At 54.2% G+C, this 15,306-nt stretch overlaps 3 protein-coding genes across 3 annotated transcripts; 2 read left to right on the top strand and 1 right to left on the bottom strand.

The window, feature by feature from the left end:
- Positions 1 to 555: 555 nt before the first annotated feature.
- Positions 556 to 1,841, top strand: CAMK2N2 (calcium/calmodulin dependent protein kinase II inhibitor 2; the record flags this gene model as incomplete). The annotated part of the gene is made up of 2 exons (XM_082625662.1): positions 556 to 888; positions 1,771 to 1,841. The coding sequence occupies exons 1-2, from the start codon at positions 720 to 722 to the stop codon at positions 1,839 to 1,841; spliced, it is 240 nt and encodes a 79-aa protein (XP_082481788.1). The 5' UTR covers positions 556 to 719.
- A 1,458-nt stretch (positions 1,842 to 3,299) lies between these two features.
- Positions 3,300 to 9,178, bottom strand: EEF1AKMT4 (EEF1A lysine methyltransferase 4). The gene is made up of 3 exons (XM_082624883.1): positions 8,955 to 9,178; positions 4,514 to 4,797; positions 3,300 to 3,755 (listed from the first exon to the last, which is right to left on the bottom strand). Exons 1-3 carry the CDS (start codon positions 9,148 to 9,150, stop codon positions 3,468 to 3,470), a joined length of 768 nt encoding a protein of 255 aa, XP_082481009.1. The 5' UTR covers positions 9,151 to 9,178; the 3' UTR covers positions 3,300 to 3,467.
- A 741-nt stretch (positions 9,179 to 9,919) lies between these two features.
- On the top strand, positions 9,920 to 15,279 carry ALG3 (ALG3 alpha-1,3- mannosyltransferase). Its single transcript, XM_082625090.1, has 9 exons — positions 9,920 to 10,154; positions 11,996 to 12,095; positions 12,193 to 12,340; positions 12,450 to 12,610; positions 13,101 to 13,221; positions 13,646 to 13,851; positions 13,991 to 14,066; positions 14,660 to 14,805; positions 14,949 to 15,279. Exons 1-9 carry the CDS (start codon positions 9,959 to 9,961, stop codon positions 15,109 to 15,111), a joined length of 1,317 nt encoding a protein of 438 aa, XP_082481216.1. The 5' UTR covers positions 9,920 to 9,958; the 3' UTR covers positions 15,112 to 15,279.
- The last annotated feature ends 27 nt before the right edge of the window (positions 15,280 to 15,306 follow it).

Below are 15,306 nucleotides of genomic sequence, written 5' to 3' on the forward strand. Positions count from 1 at the left end.
TATAAATAGGCACAGACAGAAACAGAGCACAGTCGGAGAAACACAGGCTCCAGATGAACAGTTTAAGACCCGAAGAGCAACCCTGTACAAGAGCGCGCCAGACCCGAAGAGCAGCCCTATACAAGAGCGCGCCAACGGCGGGGGCACCACCTATTGGCCTGAGCTATTCCCGCGTCCTGCGGGTTCCCGCACATCTCCGCCGTATCCGACCCCCCCGCTCGCAGCGCTTCCGGTGTCCGCCTCCTGCACCCGTTGGCCGGTACCATTCGCCCAGCAGCCAGTCCCGCCAATGGCAGGACCCTCCCATTTTCGCTCCTTTTCCTCCGCAGAGAGCTGGGCCCGCTCCTGTCCGCACACCACCCCACCCCCGCGGCCGGCCTCCCTCCCTGCCCTGGCCGGTGTCCTCCCCACCTCCACTGCGCCCCGCCCGCCGCGCTCTGCGGCAGTCGGGCGCTCATCGTCATTCCGCTCTCGCCGCCGCCGCCCCCCCCGCCCCCCCCGCGCACCGCCCCCGCCCGGTCCCCGCCGCCGCCGCCGCCGCCGCCTGCCCAGCGGCCCGGGAGGCGGAGGCGCGGGGGAGGAGGCCCCGCTTGGCTCCGCAGCCCCGGATGCTGCATGACTTCATCTTTCCGCCGGCTCCCCTGCTGAGCTAGGGCCGGTCCGGCAGCTAGCCCGCTGCCCGCGCCCCGCCGCAGTCCCGCGCCCACCCCGCACCCGCCATGTCCGAGATCCTGCCCTACAGTGAGGACAAGATGGGCCGCTTCGGCGCCGACCCCGAGGGCTCTGACCTCTCCTTCAGCTGCCGCCTGCAGGACACCAACTCCTTCTTCGCGGGCAACCAAGCCAAGCGACCCCCCAAGCTGGGCCAGATCGGCCGAGCCAAGAGAGGTACGCGGCCGGGGCCCGGAGTCGTCGCTTGACCCAGAAACCCTCCGCCGGGCGCCCCCCGGCTGCAGTTCCCCGCCAAGCGCCAGCAGCTCTTGCCGCAGACCAGCGCAGCCAGCCGCTCGCCGGCCGGGGTTGGAGGGGGGGGTGGTCCCTGCTGCAGTGTTGTGTCCCCCTCTTCCCCTCTGCTGGGAAAGCAGTGCTCCGGATTCGATGCTCGCCACCTCTGGAAGTAGAGCCTGGGCATCCGGGCGAAGGGGAGGGGCCGGCCGGGGCATTTGGGGCTGCCTGAAGTGGGAACATGGGGCGACTTCTTCGGGAGCAAACGCTAAGTCGGTGTATGCTACGGAAGAACCTTCGGGTGGGGAGGGATGTCTGACTGGAGAATGGGCAGGGGGCCGGGGGTTCGCTTGTCCTGGTTGTTTGCATGGGGAAGGGGCTCTGTTAGTGCCAGGATCGGAAGAGGGGTTCTAGCCGCAAGAAGGTTAGGTTGGGGAGAGGGCTGGAATAGATGGAGATTCGGTTTGAGGAGGAAATCCTGTTGAAGTGAGGGTGGAAGAGGGGGATCCCATGAGCAAAAGCTTTCCGATCAGCTCGGATGGAGGAGAGCTCAGGCGGCGGGAGGGTTTGGACTGGAAGGTTGAACGGCTGGAGTCTTTGGAAGAGGGGCGTTCCTCCACAAGGAGAGGAGTGGGTCTGTGGGAGCTGGGGTCAGCAGTGGGTTGAGTCGGCAGGAGAGTTCGGACGGGGAGGTCACTGTAGCACGGAGGTCCGAGGGGCGTCTCTGGGCCACGGGCAGTAGCTGAGCGGGGCGCGGGGACCAGGGCCCCATTCTCGCCGCCGCCCCCCGAGGCCGCGCGGCTGACGCGCTTTCTCCCTGCGCAGTGGTGATCGAGGATGACCGGATAGACGACGTGCTGAAAGGGATGGGGGAGAAGCCGCCGTCCGGAGTGTAGACGCGCCGGCTCAGGCGGCGGGCTCCGGGCCCAGCCCCGCGGCGGCCAGGACCGCGGGCCGGCGATGCGGCTGCCGGCGCCCCCCGCCCCGGCCCAGGCGCTCGCGGGCGGGGGCTGCAGGGCCGCGCCGCTTTCGGGTCATAGTCGCTGCCGCCGCCGCCGCCAGGCACTCCGGAGCTGTCCGCTTCAGCACCACGGCGGCGGCGGTAGCGGCGGCGCGGACCGGCCCGGAGCCCGTCGCCGCGCTCATGCACTTTAGAACCTCGGGCCGCAGCCCCACCCCGCACACCGGAACGGACAGAGACCCGCGGCCCTCAGCCCCGGCCCGTCCCCTCCCGCACGGCTCCCCTGCCCCGCCCCTCTCAGGCAGGTCTGGTCCGCAGACCGGCTGCCTGCCGGTGTCGGACCTCGCACGCGGCCAGGGATGTTTGGCTGCACATTTGCATGAGCTTCCCACCCACCTGAGCCCAGCCCTCCAGGCCGCTCCTCACCCTCCACCCCTGTCTGGCGTGACCCCAGCCTCAGCCTCTTTCTAAGGGACTTCCTCAGCACATTTGTATTTTTATATCCGACTCTTTGTTTACTGATTCCCCTCGTGGTTCATGCCCTCCCCCCACGGTCTCGGCCACGCTCTTCTGCGCCTGGCTGATAGGATGGGTGTTGAGGCTGGGATGGGACAAGCCCCCAACATGGTAACCAACCATATGACCAGTCTGCCCATGCCTGACCCTAGGCGGCTCTCTGGCAGACTCCTCCCCTCAAGGTATCACCTTCCAAGGGCCCAGGTCTGATTTTACCTTGGACCCCTGCGTCCTGCCCCTGGGAATCCAAATGGGGGCTGCATTGCATCTTTGGATGACACCTGTAGCCCTAGCCCTGGAGATACTCTCAACCCCAGGGATGTCCTTTGTAAATGTTCCTCCATCCTCACTGTACCAGGAGTGTGTGAATAAACACAGACCCCCCTGTGTGTGCGTGTGTGTGTAGCTGCTGCTTTGGTTTGCTATAGGAGCCAGCCCAAAATGGCTCCAATTCTTTTTTGGGGAGGGGAGCAGATACTTGGGAATCTCAGGTGCATGTAACTGACAGAGAAGCGTTGCCAAGTAAACACAGGCAGGTCAGCCTGGCCTGGGAACATCATTACAGCGTGGCCTCCTTGGGTAAATAATACAACCTGAGCAGGATAGGTCACCAGAGTTGGGGCTGGAGCTGGGGTCAGAAGCAGTCTATATTCAAAGTGTGCAGCCTCCTACGAATACATCCAGGTTGAATGGGGGTCAGTAACAGGCCCCAGGGATGCAAGTCTCCAAGTCTGGCTGGCATGCCCAGGGGTTGTGCTGAGATTTGCCCCTGGGGATGAATTCACTGATGGTTCAGTATGGTGGGGGAGGAAGTTGGGGAATCCAGGAGAGATCTGAGGAGCCTAAGAAGGAAGTCAGAAACCTGAGATCTGGGATCTAGTTTGACCTAGCCTGTATTTTTTTCATGTGGGGTTGCTCCCATCAGCTCTTAGTTAGGCATGAGGCCCTGGGATGTGGGCACTTTGGACCTGACCTTAAGCACTGAGTCAGGAATTCTGAATACTTGAGTCTGGGGCAGAAAGGCAGGAGAACCATGCTTCTGGCCTCACAGCTGAATGGCACTGAGGAAGTCCTCATGATCTGAGTCCTGGAGGAAGCAGGGTGGGGTGGGAGGTCTAGGAGGTGAGAGGATCTGGGCCCCAAGGGCCAGCTGGGCCACACTGAGCTCTTTGCCCTTCTGCATGAGGTAGAAATGGAAGTGGAAACCATTGCCATAGGTTGCATGCCTCAAGGACCAGCCGTAACGAGCTTGGGCGTAGTGTCTTGTCCGAAAGTGGGGGGCAGCAGAGGTCATTGAGATGAACTGGCCCCCAGGGACCAGTACTCGGCTCACCTGAAAGGCAGATAGAGAAGCCATTGGTGAGAAGCCCATCTCCAGGTTCTCAAAGGTCAGTATGGCCCCAGATGCCCTCCCAGCGAAATCTCAGGTACTACCCTCCATCCAGTAGCTCAGGGCTCAGGGCTTTCCATGGCTAAAGAGTGAGGCTTCCTCTCTGCCCCTGGTTGTTCCATGGGGGTAGGGCTATTAAACAGGTAGGAGCATGGGAGTGATGTCAGGTGCAGGGAGCACTGCCTTCCTGTCAGCTGCTTACCTTCCCTACCTGGAACCTGGCCGCTACCTCATCTCTATGGCAACACAGTATTCAATCCTCAGCCTCTGTGAGCCTGGCCACTCCAGCCCCCTACAATCTCGATCCAGCTTAACACCCCCTTCCTTCAGGTAACCATAGTCCTGAAGGGACCCACTACTTGTTCCAAACCATGCCTCCTTCTGGCTTCTGAGTTCTTCTAGTCTCCTAAAACCTTAACCCCTCATCCCCAGCTCTTTTTTTTTTTTTTTTTTTTTTTTTTTTGCGGTACACGGGCCTCTCACTGTTGTGGCTTCTCCCGTCGCGGAGCACAGGCTCCGGACGTGCAGGCTCAGCAGCCACAGCTCACGGGCCCAGCCGCTCCGCGGCATGTGGGATCCTCCCGGGCCGGGGCATGAACCCGTGTCCCCTGCGTCGGCAGACGGACTCTCAACCACTGCGCCACCAGGGAAGCCCCATCCCCAGCTCTTGATCAGCCGTCTTTCCCTTGGTGCTCCCTCACCTCACTCAGCACCTGGTCCACAGTGTGGATACCTTCAGAGGACACGTTCCAGGGATCCTGTTCTCCAGTCAACAGGGCATCCAGCGTGCCCTTCTCGAGCACCACGTCAAAGGAGCCACTGGGGAAGCCCAGTGCCCGCACGTCCATGGTCTCCCAGCGCAGCTTGGGCACATGGGCATATCGAGCCCGCATGGCAGCCACCACTACTGATGAGTAGTCCACACTGGTCACATCAGGGAAGCCCCCAAGGAATAGTTCGTAGCTCAGGGCACTGTTTCCACAGCCTGGGGTGAGAAGGGGTGGATGACAAAAGGTCTAGGTTAGCTTTGGTTCTCACCTCCCCAATTATCCATCCACTCTTGGCCTGTTTTCTCTCAGCTCAAACCCTCCTGTACTGAGGGAGAAGCAGCATGGTACAAGAGCATGAGCCTTAGAGTCATACAGATCTGGGCACATATCCTGGCTCTATCATTCCTGGCTGTGTGGACTAAAGCAAGTCGTTTACATACTAGGAACTTGGATTTCCTAGTCAGAAAAATGAAGATAACAATACCTAGCCTACATGTAGGATGTGATGCTCTAAATTTAAAAACTAAACAACTGGAGAGTAGGAGCTTTGAACTTAGGAGTTCAAAGATTTGGGTTCTGATATCTCTAGTCATACAGCCATGGCAAGTCATTCAACTCAGCCTCAGTTTCCTCAGACTCAGAATGGGAATAATATTGGCATCATAATATTATTAATAGGATAATGCTAGTATTATCCTAATTCCTAACCTCTCAGAGATCCTCTGATGATATCAGCCCTGGGAAGACTTCATGTTAGGGGTTTTTTTTTCCTGTACGCGGGCCTCTCACTGTTGTGGCCTCTCCCATTGCGGAGCACAGGCTCCGGACGCACAGGCTCAGTGGCCATGGCTCACGGGCCCAGCCGCTCCGCGGCATGTGGGATCTTCCAGGACCGGGGCACGAACCCGTGTCCCCTGCATCGGCAGGCGGACTCTCAACCACTGCGCCACCAGGGAAGCCCCATGTTAGGGGTTTTTATCTTACTTTGCTTTCCAAGGCAGAATTAACAAGTGAAGGGGAAACTAAGTGGGGACACACAGTGGAGATGACTCCTTGTAATTTCTTCATGTATGATTGAGCGCCACATATTGGGTTCTGCTGATGAATAAAAAGCTTCTGCCCTCAAGGAGCTGATGCTCTGGTGAGAGGAACAGATGTGTAGTCAGGCAACTGCCACATAATGCAGTGAGAGTTTCAACAGGGACAGGCTGCAGGAGCACACAGGAGAGTCCCTGTCCCCACTTTAGATGGGTGGGCCAATAGGATCGGGGGAACTGACAACCAGTCAGAGTCTTGAAGAATCATAACACTCTGGTGGGAAGTGCCCGGAAAGCAGTCGCAAAGTGGTGGAGGGTGGAGGTTAGAGGAGTGGATGTGGACCTACTGCCCAGTGGGCATGGCTTCCTTCAAAGATCTGTTGGCCTCTTCCAGGCCCTCTTGTGGTCAGTATCAGCCCAAGAACAGGCCTGGATGACAGTTCTTGGTGGCCTCACATGAGGATCCCCAGCTCTTGGGATTAGATTGCCTTTAATCCCCATTTGCCTCCCTAAAAGGATCACAGAATCAGCTGTTGGGATAGCCCTAATCTAGCAGGCAGAGCTTGACACCTGGACAGGTGCCAGAGACTGCTGGTTGGTCCTCGGCTGCCCCTTCTTGTGTTTCTCCTCAGGCTCTGGGGCTCAGGAAGAGTACAATCTTACCTGGGAAAACCCAATGTGTGCGTCCCAACACTGGAACCACAACAGGCTCTGGGACGGGAGGTGAGGGTAGCTGAATAGGAGACTCTAACCCAGTTCAGCCTGAAATCCCACTGGGTTCTCTGACCACAATGCCTTCATCAACCAACACCTGACCTCATGTGCCTGCAGAGCTCTGCCTATCTGTGGACAAACCCAAATTTCCTTCCTTCGTTCCCTTTGGTACAGGAATGGTATCTCCCAAAACAACATTATTAAAGATGAAGGGAAAATAAAACTTGACCACAGGGCCAGTTATGCCTACAAAGCAGTGATTTGGGGCTAACAACTAAGATGAGGCTTGGAACCGCCACTGCTTCCCTAGGTGGGGCCTTAGGGAAGCAGAGCTCTGGAGAATTGAGCCAGATCCAAGAACCCATCATATGGGAGCCCAGAGCTATGTGGATGCTATCCCAACACCAAGAGACTGAAGTGTAAACCAGAATACCAATCTGCTTATTTATAATAGGAAAAAATAGCCATCATGGGGTCTGGACAGTCAATCCTCTGGTCAGTCCCTTGTGTCTCTATAGGAAATACAAACTGAGGCCAAATTATAATCCGAAGATTCTACAGAGCATGGAGTCAAGCAAGAAGAGAATCAGAGAAGTATAATGACAGCAAAACTGGAACGGCCACATGAACTCATCTGTAATGAGGAATCTAGCCATAGGGACCAGACACACAAGTCTTCAGGCAAGGTACTCTTTCTCCGAGCAGTCCTGGAGAAAGTGCCTCTCTGACTCCCATTTTCAATAATAATGATAGCTAACAGTTTTTGAACACTAGGTCCCATGCTAAGTACTTTATAAGGATTATCTCAGTTTATTTTCCCAGTAGCTCCATACTGAAGATTCTATTATAACAACCATCGCCATTTTCTAGTTGTGACACCAACTGTGTAGCCTGAAAGGCCTAAAATATTTACTATTCGGCCATTTTTCAGAAAAAGTTTACTGAACCCTAACCTACAGTAGTTCTCATAATATCACTAACCTCTTGGGGTTGCCATGAGGATTAAATAAGTTAGAAAGGGCTCACCACATTCCCTAGCACCTACCAGGTGTTCAATTTGTTTGTTTAGGTGGAATGTAACATAGGGTACCCCCCAAGCTGCGGGTCCTGTTCTTAGATCTTGGGAATCCTGTCTGGAAAGTTTTTCTTTTTGATTTTTAGACTTTTCCCTCCTCTATCCAGAAAAGGATATCTCCCAGTCAGGCAGAATTTAAGGCAGTGTTACTCTGCCAATTACCAGCATGAGAATCAGCCTGTGGGCTTGTTGAAAATACAGATCCCGGGACCCGCCTTAGACCATCCCTGGAATTATATACTCAGAGTGGGGTCCAGTTTTCCAGGTTATTACACTAAATCTTGAAAAACATAGATCTATGGTAAATCTATAGATAAATGCAATGGTTTAAAGCCACAAAATTCAAGAGAGGTTTTACCTCTGGGGGGAAGAGGTTTGGGGGACCACACAGAAAACCTTGGATATACAACGCTTTTTAGTTTGTCAGGTTTTTTTCTAGTTATCTTTCATACACACTCAATCATCTTAAAAACCTGATAAATAAGTATGTACTCTTACTTTTTTTTTTAAGGCTGAGAAAATGGAGGCACAGAAATTTAAGTATTTTGCCCATGATTCCACAGCTAAGACGACATGTGCTGAGATCCCTACATAATTAGCTGCCTCCAGGGTTCAAGTTCTTAAGCACTTTCTAGTCCTAGGAATGCTGTATTTCTGAAACCGAGTAGGGTATTCACACACATTCGAGTTATTATTTATACTTTACATATATACTGTATTATAAATGTCTCATATATGTGAAATATTTCACTTAATACATGGTTTTAAAAATAGCAAAATAAAAACTGTAATTGGAAGGAAATCCGTTGTTTAATCAAACTTCACTGGAGCCCCCAAGGCTGGCAGTGGAAGAGAACCCCAAGGGGGGCAGGTGGACCTCTCAGAGCCCCACCTGAAACCCCAGTACTTGTTCCTTTTGGGGAGTCACACCAATCTCGGCTGCAATCTCCCCTCAGAGGGAGCTGTCCTCATCCTCACTGCACACGGTGGGATGGGGGTGGGGTGGGGGGGTGGGGAAGACGACGACATAGGACCAAGTTTCAGTTAGAGCTTGGAGAGTCAAGAGATAACTCTCTAGGCGACAATGGCTCACGGTGCCCAGTGGCGCACCCAGAAAAGCGCTAGGCATTGCGCTCGAGGTGCCTGCACGTGCCTTATCCGACTTGATTTCGCAGTCCCATTTCTAGAAGTGAATCCGGGGCTCAGAACAGGTTCATGATTTGTCCTAAGTCCTACAGTCAACTAGCGCTGGGACTTGAACTAGTTACTGTGAACTCTCCAGTGCTCGAGGCTGCCTCCCCAGGGTCCGGAAAGGGGTCATGGGTCACCTACCACACTCAGACTCAGAGAGACTGTCTTTCTCCTGGGGGTCCCCGGACTAAGAATCTCTTGGCTCCTGTTTGCCCTGGCTAAATACTGCCGCGATTCTAAAGGTACTGGATCCTGACTCCTGACTGGGGAGTCGTCTGAGAGGGGCAGGCAGGGGCGAGGGGCGGGGCCAGTCCAACCAGCTCCACCTGGGCTGGGCAGCCCCGGGACTACCCACCTAGCACGAGGATACGGTCCTCCGGCCTCAGCTCCGGCTCTAGGAGGTCACGAAAGGAAGAGAAGTCCCCGAACCACTCGTAGGGAGCAGAGTCGGCAGCGCCCCGGTAGCGCTGGTCCCAGTACTGGACCTCGCGGTACCCACAGTTCTTCTCTGGTAACTCCGGCAGCGGCGCCCAGGCCCCAGGACAGGCCATGATTGCGGCTGCCGGGCCTTGAAGGCAACTGGCCCCCACCTCTGGGCGGGGCTTGGCTCCTTATGTAGCCAATTGGAATGGCTGCATGTGGGAGGCGGGGCCTTTGTGTCTCCGCCCAGCACCAGCAGTTGCTCAACATAAACACGTGGAACTTCCGTCCTCTGCTAAGCGCTCTTGGAAGAATCCTCCGGGTGGGAAAATAATATCGTCCAGACCCTGAATCCTCTGGATGCGCTGCTCACTAACTTCTGAGAGCCACACTCATGGTGTCAGACTCACTCCGGCTCGTCATTGCCCCTTTCATATCTTCAGTTTGGCTCCTTCCATTAAGAAGTCTGAAAATTAATGAAACATTCATTTCTTCCTAGTTTTGAGCACCCGAAAGGCTCTGGGGGGTGGCGGGAGTAGCGCGGACAGAGGTCTTGCTCTCCAGAAAAGACTGGCATGAACGCAGATATTACCAACATAGGCGAAGTGTTATGCTAGGCGGGGGAGGTGCGGAGGAGTGGGGGGAGACATGGCGTGGGCAGGAATGTTACTTTTCTGGGCAAACGTTCGATCCACATGAGCTCCTGTGTGCCCAGGGCTAAGTATGTACTGAGGAGTAAGACCGTTCCTGCTCGTATGGAGCATGCAGTCCATCAGGGGAGACATGTGGAAGAAGTAGATTTTAGTGGAGTAAATAAGGACTCCGGCAACTCCACTCAGCCCTCGGTCCGTTGGGGCACGCGGCGCGGGAAGCGGAACCTAAGTACCAAAGGGTCGGGCTTCCGGGGTAGCGGGCCCGCAAGTGCGGCGCACCTTCAAGATGGCGGCAGGCCTGAGGAAACGAGGCCGGGCAGGTCCCGCAGCTCGGGCGGTGGGACTGTGCGGGCAGTGGCTGCGGCGCGCCTGGCAAGAGCGGCGCCGACTGCTGCTGGAACCGCGCTACACGCTGCGGGTGGCCGCCTGCCTCTGCCTGGCGGAGGTGGGCATCACCTTCTGGGTCATTCACAGGGTGGCATGTGAGTGCGCCGAGGGGGAGAGGAGGGTGGGAAGGGGGACCGAACCCCCGACCAAAACGGGGACCCACATTCGGAGCTCAGACTTAGACCCCTGATCCACTCAGTCATCAGTTGCAGACCCGTATCTTTTACCCAAATCCCAAGCCTGCTCCGCGGAGAGCCAAACCCGATCTTAATCCCTCCCAGAAAACCTGGGTCCAAGTTAATGGCTGCTGCTGCTGCTTGTCTCTGTGGCTTTGGACACGTCACTTCCCTTGCTGGGTCTCAATCTTATCATCTGTTCAATTCTGAGGTCTGGAGGTCTCTTCTCAGTGATGGCATTTTGTGACCGTTCGAGTCCGTTTGGCATTATTGGTGACTTCTCTCCAGGCTGAAAACACTGGACTTAAGGCTTACTTGCTAAAGACCAATAATTCAATACATATTTATTGAGTGCTTATTATATGGCTTACACTATGCTAGGTACCAAGGGTATAGTGGTGAAAAAGATAGACACATTTTCTACTTGCGTGTGTGGGCCTGGACAAAGATAACAGAAAATTACAACACATCATATTCATCGTGATGGTAGTAGACAGGGTGCTAAAAAGGACATAGGAGGGCACTTAATGCAGACTTGAGGAGTCAGAGAAGGCTTCCGAGAGTCCTCCTTAAAAGATAAGAGCTAGTTCCTTGAGGAAAGAGACAAAAGGGGTCGTGGGGAAGAGTACTCTAAGCATAGAGAATCCTGTATCAAAGAACTCCTATCAAAAGAGAAAGTCTATTTCCTTTGAGGAACTGAAAGAAGTTTTTTAGAGCTGGAACACAGAAATCAAGTGAGGGTAGTACTAAGAGATGAGATTGCAGAAGTCGAGACAAGATCGTGAAGGAATCTGTAAGCTGTGTTAAGGAGATAGTTAGCATGGTGGTTAAGAATTTAGAGCTCCATGTGTTCCTATCTCAACTCTACCCTTTCTAGCTCACTGTTCTTGAGCTAGTCACTTAACCTTATTAATTCATAATTTCATCTTCTAAAAATGAGAAGAATAGAATTTGGTCTTTATCTTAAGAGACTTGGCGAATCATTGAAGAGTTTTAAGCAGAGAAATGTGATATGATTTCTATTATAGGATGAGCTCTCCGGTTGCAGGGTGGAAAATATATTGCAGTGGGGTGAAAGTGGAAGCTGGGAGCCGAGTTAGGGAGCTCTTGCACCATTGTGGCTAGAGATTATGTTAGGCCCAAATTTGAGTGCATGATAGCAGAGAAGGATGAGATAGTAGAGATATTTAGGATAAAGAATAGGCAGGGGGCTTCCCTGATGGCGCAGTGGTTGAGAGTCCGCCTGCCGATGCAGGGGACACGGGTTCGTGCCCCGGTCCGGGAAGATCCCACATGCCACGGGGCGGCTGGGCCCATGAGCCATGGCCGCTGAGCCTGCGCGTCCGGAGCCTGTGCTCCGCAACGGGAGAGGCCACAACAGTGAGAGGCCTGCGTACAGCAAAAAAAAAAAAAAAAAAAAAAAAAAAGAATAGGCAGGACTTGGTGACTGGGCATTGGAAATGAAAGAGAAGGAAGTATCAAAGGTGTTTCCCAGGTTTGTGACTTGAGCAGCTGAGAGGTTAATGGTACCATTCATGGAACCCAGGAAGGGGAGCAGATTTGGAGTGGAAGGTTATGAGTTCCATTACAGACATGTTTGAGTTTGAGATACCTGAGTTCACCCAGAGAATGTCAGATAGGCCTTTAGAGAAGGGGTTATGATAGAAGTCCCGAGGATGAGCTGGAACTCTGTGCTTTGATGGACTGAGGCAGAGAAATTCTGAACCTGGAAGTAACCACACCATCCTGTCCTTTTCCAGATACAGAGATTGATTGGAAAGCCTACATGTCTGAGGTGGAGGGTGTCATCAATGGCACCTATGACTATACTCAACTGCGGGGTGACACTGGACCTCTTGTGTGAGTGGGGATAGGTGGTTCAGTGAGGATGGGAGGGGCTGACTGGATGCCAGGCCGGATAGCTTGACCCAGACTCACGTTCTTTCTCCTCTTCCAGGTACCCAGCCGGCTTTGTGTACATCTTTATGGGGCTATACTATGCCACTGGCCGGGGCACTGACATCCGCATGGCCCAGCACATCTTCGCTGTGCTCTACCTGGCCACTTTGCTGCTTGTCTTCTTGATTTACCGCAAGACCTGCAAGGTGAGTCCTCACTACCAGGAACAGGGGGCCCCAAACTGGGAGGGCTGGGGAGCGGGGATGGTTCAGGGTTGGTGAGCTGACCTTTTTCCCCACTGTGCCCACCTCTCAGGTACCTCCCTTCGTCTTTTTCTTCATGTGCTGTGCCTCTTACCGTGTCCACTCCATCTTTGTGCTGCGGCTCTTCAATGATCCAGTGGCCATGGTGCTGCTCTTCCTCAGTATCAACCTCCTGCTGGCCGAGCGCTGGAGCTGGGGCTGCTGCTGTTTCAGGTCAACACCCCTCCCTTCTGGCCCCCTCTTTCATTTTCTGTATTCATCACTTTCTCCCCAATTTTCTGCAGCAGAGGAAGTAAGGGAGTGGCCAGACAGTGTAGGTCAGTTAGGGCCATACTAGGTGAGTCCAGGATGTGTAGAAAGTCTTCACCCCCAGGCCCCCTACACACACACCCTCTTCCCATCCTCTGTCCCCTGCAGACAGCATCTGCTGTTGGAGTTGGTCATTGCACTTTCTAAATACTCAATATATATTTGCTCACTCAGTCTGAGTGTAGAGACAAGGCATCAGCACCCTACTCCCAGCCTCCTCCCAGGCTTCCTTATCCTCCCTCCAGCAGTTCTGAGTATGAGTGCTCACCCTCTGCCTGGAGCTTGCTGGCAGGGGAGGGGAGGAGTTGCTGTGGTGATGGTGGGCTGTACGTCTTTGGGTGGGGTGCATGGCCCTGGAGCTGATCTCCACTCTCCTCTCCCCTATCCACTGCAGCCTGGCAGTCTCTGTGAAGATGAATGTGCTGCTCTTCGCCCCTGGGTTACTATTCCTTCTCCTCACGCAATTTGGCCTCCGTGGGGCCCTCCCCAAGCTGGGCATCTGTGCTGTCCTTCAGGTATTCCCTCCTTACCCTTTCCCCTTTCTAATGAAGCGGAGGCCACTCTGTCTGGCCTCCTTTCATCCTTGAGACTTCCTCAAAGACAAGAGACAGAGTTTTGGAGTTGATTCTGATCTGGGCAGCCACCACCTCTAGGCTTTGGTTCCTTTAGCTGTCAAACAAGGGTGTTGAACTACATGGTCTCTGAGAGCCTTTCTAACTCTGCGCATTTATGACTTGGTGAATCCAAACTTAAAGCACTGTTATTACCTGCTTCTTTGGCCCAAGGCTCTTGTCTGGGTGGGTGGGCTGGCTTTCTTGCTATTCCTAGTGGGAGTTAGGGAACCTCTGAGACCTATACCTTGTTCTCCCTCCTCTCAGTGATTAGCATGAGGCTGAGGGTGAGCCTGGGCAGCTCTGTTGACATCACACCCATCCTCAGGTGGTGCTGGGGCTACCCTTCCTGCTGGAGAACCCCGTCGGCTACGTATCCCGCTCCTTTGACCTTGGCCGCCAGTTTCTCTTCCGCTGGACAGTGAACTGGCGCTTCCTCCCCGAGGCCCTCTTCCTGCATCGTGCCTTCCACCTGGCACTTTTGACTGCCCACCTCACCCTGCTCTTGCTCTTTGCCCTCTGCAGGTGGCACAGGTGAGAAAGGGGAGCAATTTCATGAGCAGACATGGGGGAAGGAGTGAAGGGCCTAGGCCTTAGGGGCTGCATGGGGGATGTTGAGCTCTGCTTGGCCCACATTGGGGGCTTGATAAGTATCTCAATGGCTTCTCCCCAGGACAGGGGAAAGTATCCTGTCACTGCTGAAGGATCCCTCCAAAAGGAAGGTTCCACTCCAGCCCCTCACACCCAACCATATCCTTTAAATCATGGGAAGGTAAGTCTTGCCCCCTCCAGCTGAAGTTGGGGTCCTGGTCAACTAGCCCTGCATGGCTGGTGACCTGGGAGAGGGAAAAGGAGCCAGCAGTAATAGCTACAGGGCCCATTCATAGAGCTCTTCCCAGTGCTGTGCTGAGCACTTGACACATTTAAGCATTTTTTATTCTTTATTCTAAATATTATTGAGTTACCATTATGAGTGCTCACTCTCTGCCTGGTGCTGTCCTAAGAGATTTACATACATTCTAACATTTAAAGCTCACAAGAGACTCTGTTTTATCCTCATTTTACAGATTTTAAAGATGGGAAAATTAGGGCTTTAAGAAGTTAAGTAATTTGCCAAGGTCACATAGCTCGTAAGTGACGACTCGTTAGGCGTTAGGGCTCTAGATATTACTGCCTCCACATCAGACTGAGCAATAGGTCCAGAGAGGTTAAGAAACTTGCCCAAAGGTATGCATCTAGGAACAGCAGAGCCAAGGGGCTATCTGACCCCAAAACTTTTGTCCCTCTGCTTTGAAACCTCCCTACCCCTTCTGCTTCTGCCCTTGGCCTTGACCACCGCATACAGATTGTTTCTGCCCTCTTCACCTCCAACTTCATTGGCATCTGCTTCAGCCGCTCCCTTCACTACCAGTTCTACGTCTGGTATTTCCACACACTGCCCTACCTCCTGTGGGCCACGCCTGCACGCTGGCTCACACACCTGCTCAGGTACCAGCTGGGACAACCTGGGGGCGTGGGAAGGGGTAGGGAGCTCCTCATCCCAAGACTGTGACCACGGAGGGGCAGGGGCTGAGCTGAAGTGCTGCAGGCCTAGAACCTGGACAGACCTGGAGCTTATTTCTCATCTCCAGGTTGCTGGTGCTGGGGCTCATTGAGCTCTCCTGGAACACATACCCATCCACGTCCTGCAGCTCTGGTGCCCTGCACATGTGCCATGCTGTCATCCTGCTGCAGCTCTGGCTGGGCCCCCAGCCGTTCCCCAAGACCATCCAGCACAGCAAGAAAGCCCACTGAGATCCATCTCTTCCCCTCCAGTCTATTCTCAGGACCCTGGATGGGGATGGACTGTGTGCCCTTCCCAATAAACTTTACGAAGTCCACTTCTGTGCAGCCTACGTGGAGGTGCCTGGACCAAGCTGTGAGGGACAGGCACGTGGCAATTAAAGAACTCATTCAGACAGTCCTAAGAGGCACTTTATTGCATAGGAT

This window comes from Mesoplodon mirus (genome assembly GCF_964341445.2).
Source record: "Mesoplodon mirus genome assembly, chromosome: 6".
NCBI classification, from domain to species: domain Eukaryota; kingdom Metazoa; phylum Chordata; class Mammalia; order Artiodactyla; family Ziphiidae; genus Mesoplodon; species Mesoplodon mirus.

What these genes read in the sequence shown, in the direction of transcription:
- ALG3 (XM_082625090.1), top strand. Translation starts at nt 9,959, where the DNA reads ATGGCGGCAGGCCTGAGGAAACGAGGCCGGGCAGGTCCCGCAGCTCGG. An exon ending in TGGGGCTGCTGCTGTTTCAG is followed by an intron (nt 12,611 to 13,100) that starts GTCAACACCCCT and finishes TATCCACTGCAG; the next exon opens with CCTGGCAGTCTCTGTGAAGA. An exon ending in TGGCTCACACACCTGCTCAG is followed by an intron (nt 14,806 to 14,948) that starts GTACCAGCTGGG and finishes TCTCATCTCCAG; the next exon opens with GTTGCTGGTGCTGGGGCTCA.
- EEF1AKMT4 (XM_082624883.1), bottom strand. Translation starts at nt 9,150, where the DNA reads ATGGCCTGTCCTGGGGCCTGGGCGCCGCTGCCGGAGTTACCAGAGAAG. An exon ending in GGACCGTATCCTCGTGCTAG is followed by an intron (nt 4,798 to 8,954) that starts GTGGGTAGTCCC and finishes TTCTCACCCCAG; the next exon opens with GCTGTGGAAACAGTGCCCTG. An exon ending in TGGACCAGGTGCTGAGTGAG is followed by an intron (nt 3,756 to 4,513) that starts GTGAGGGAGCAC and finishes TCTGCCTTTCAG; the next exon opens with GTGAGCCGAGTACTGGTCCC.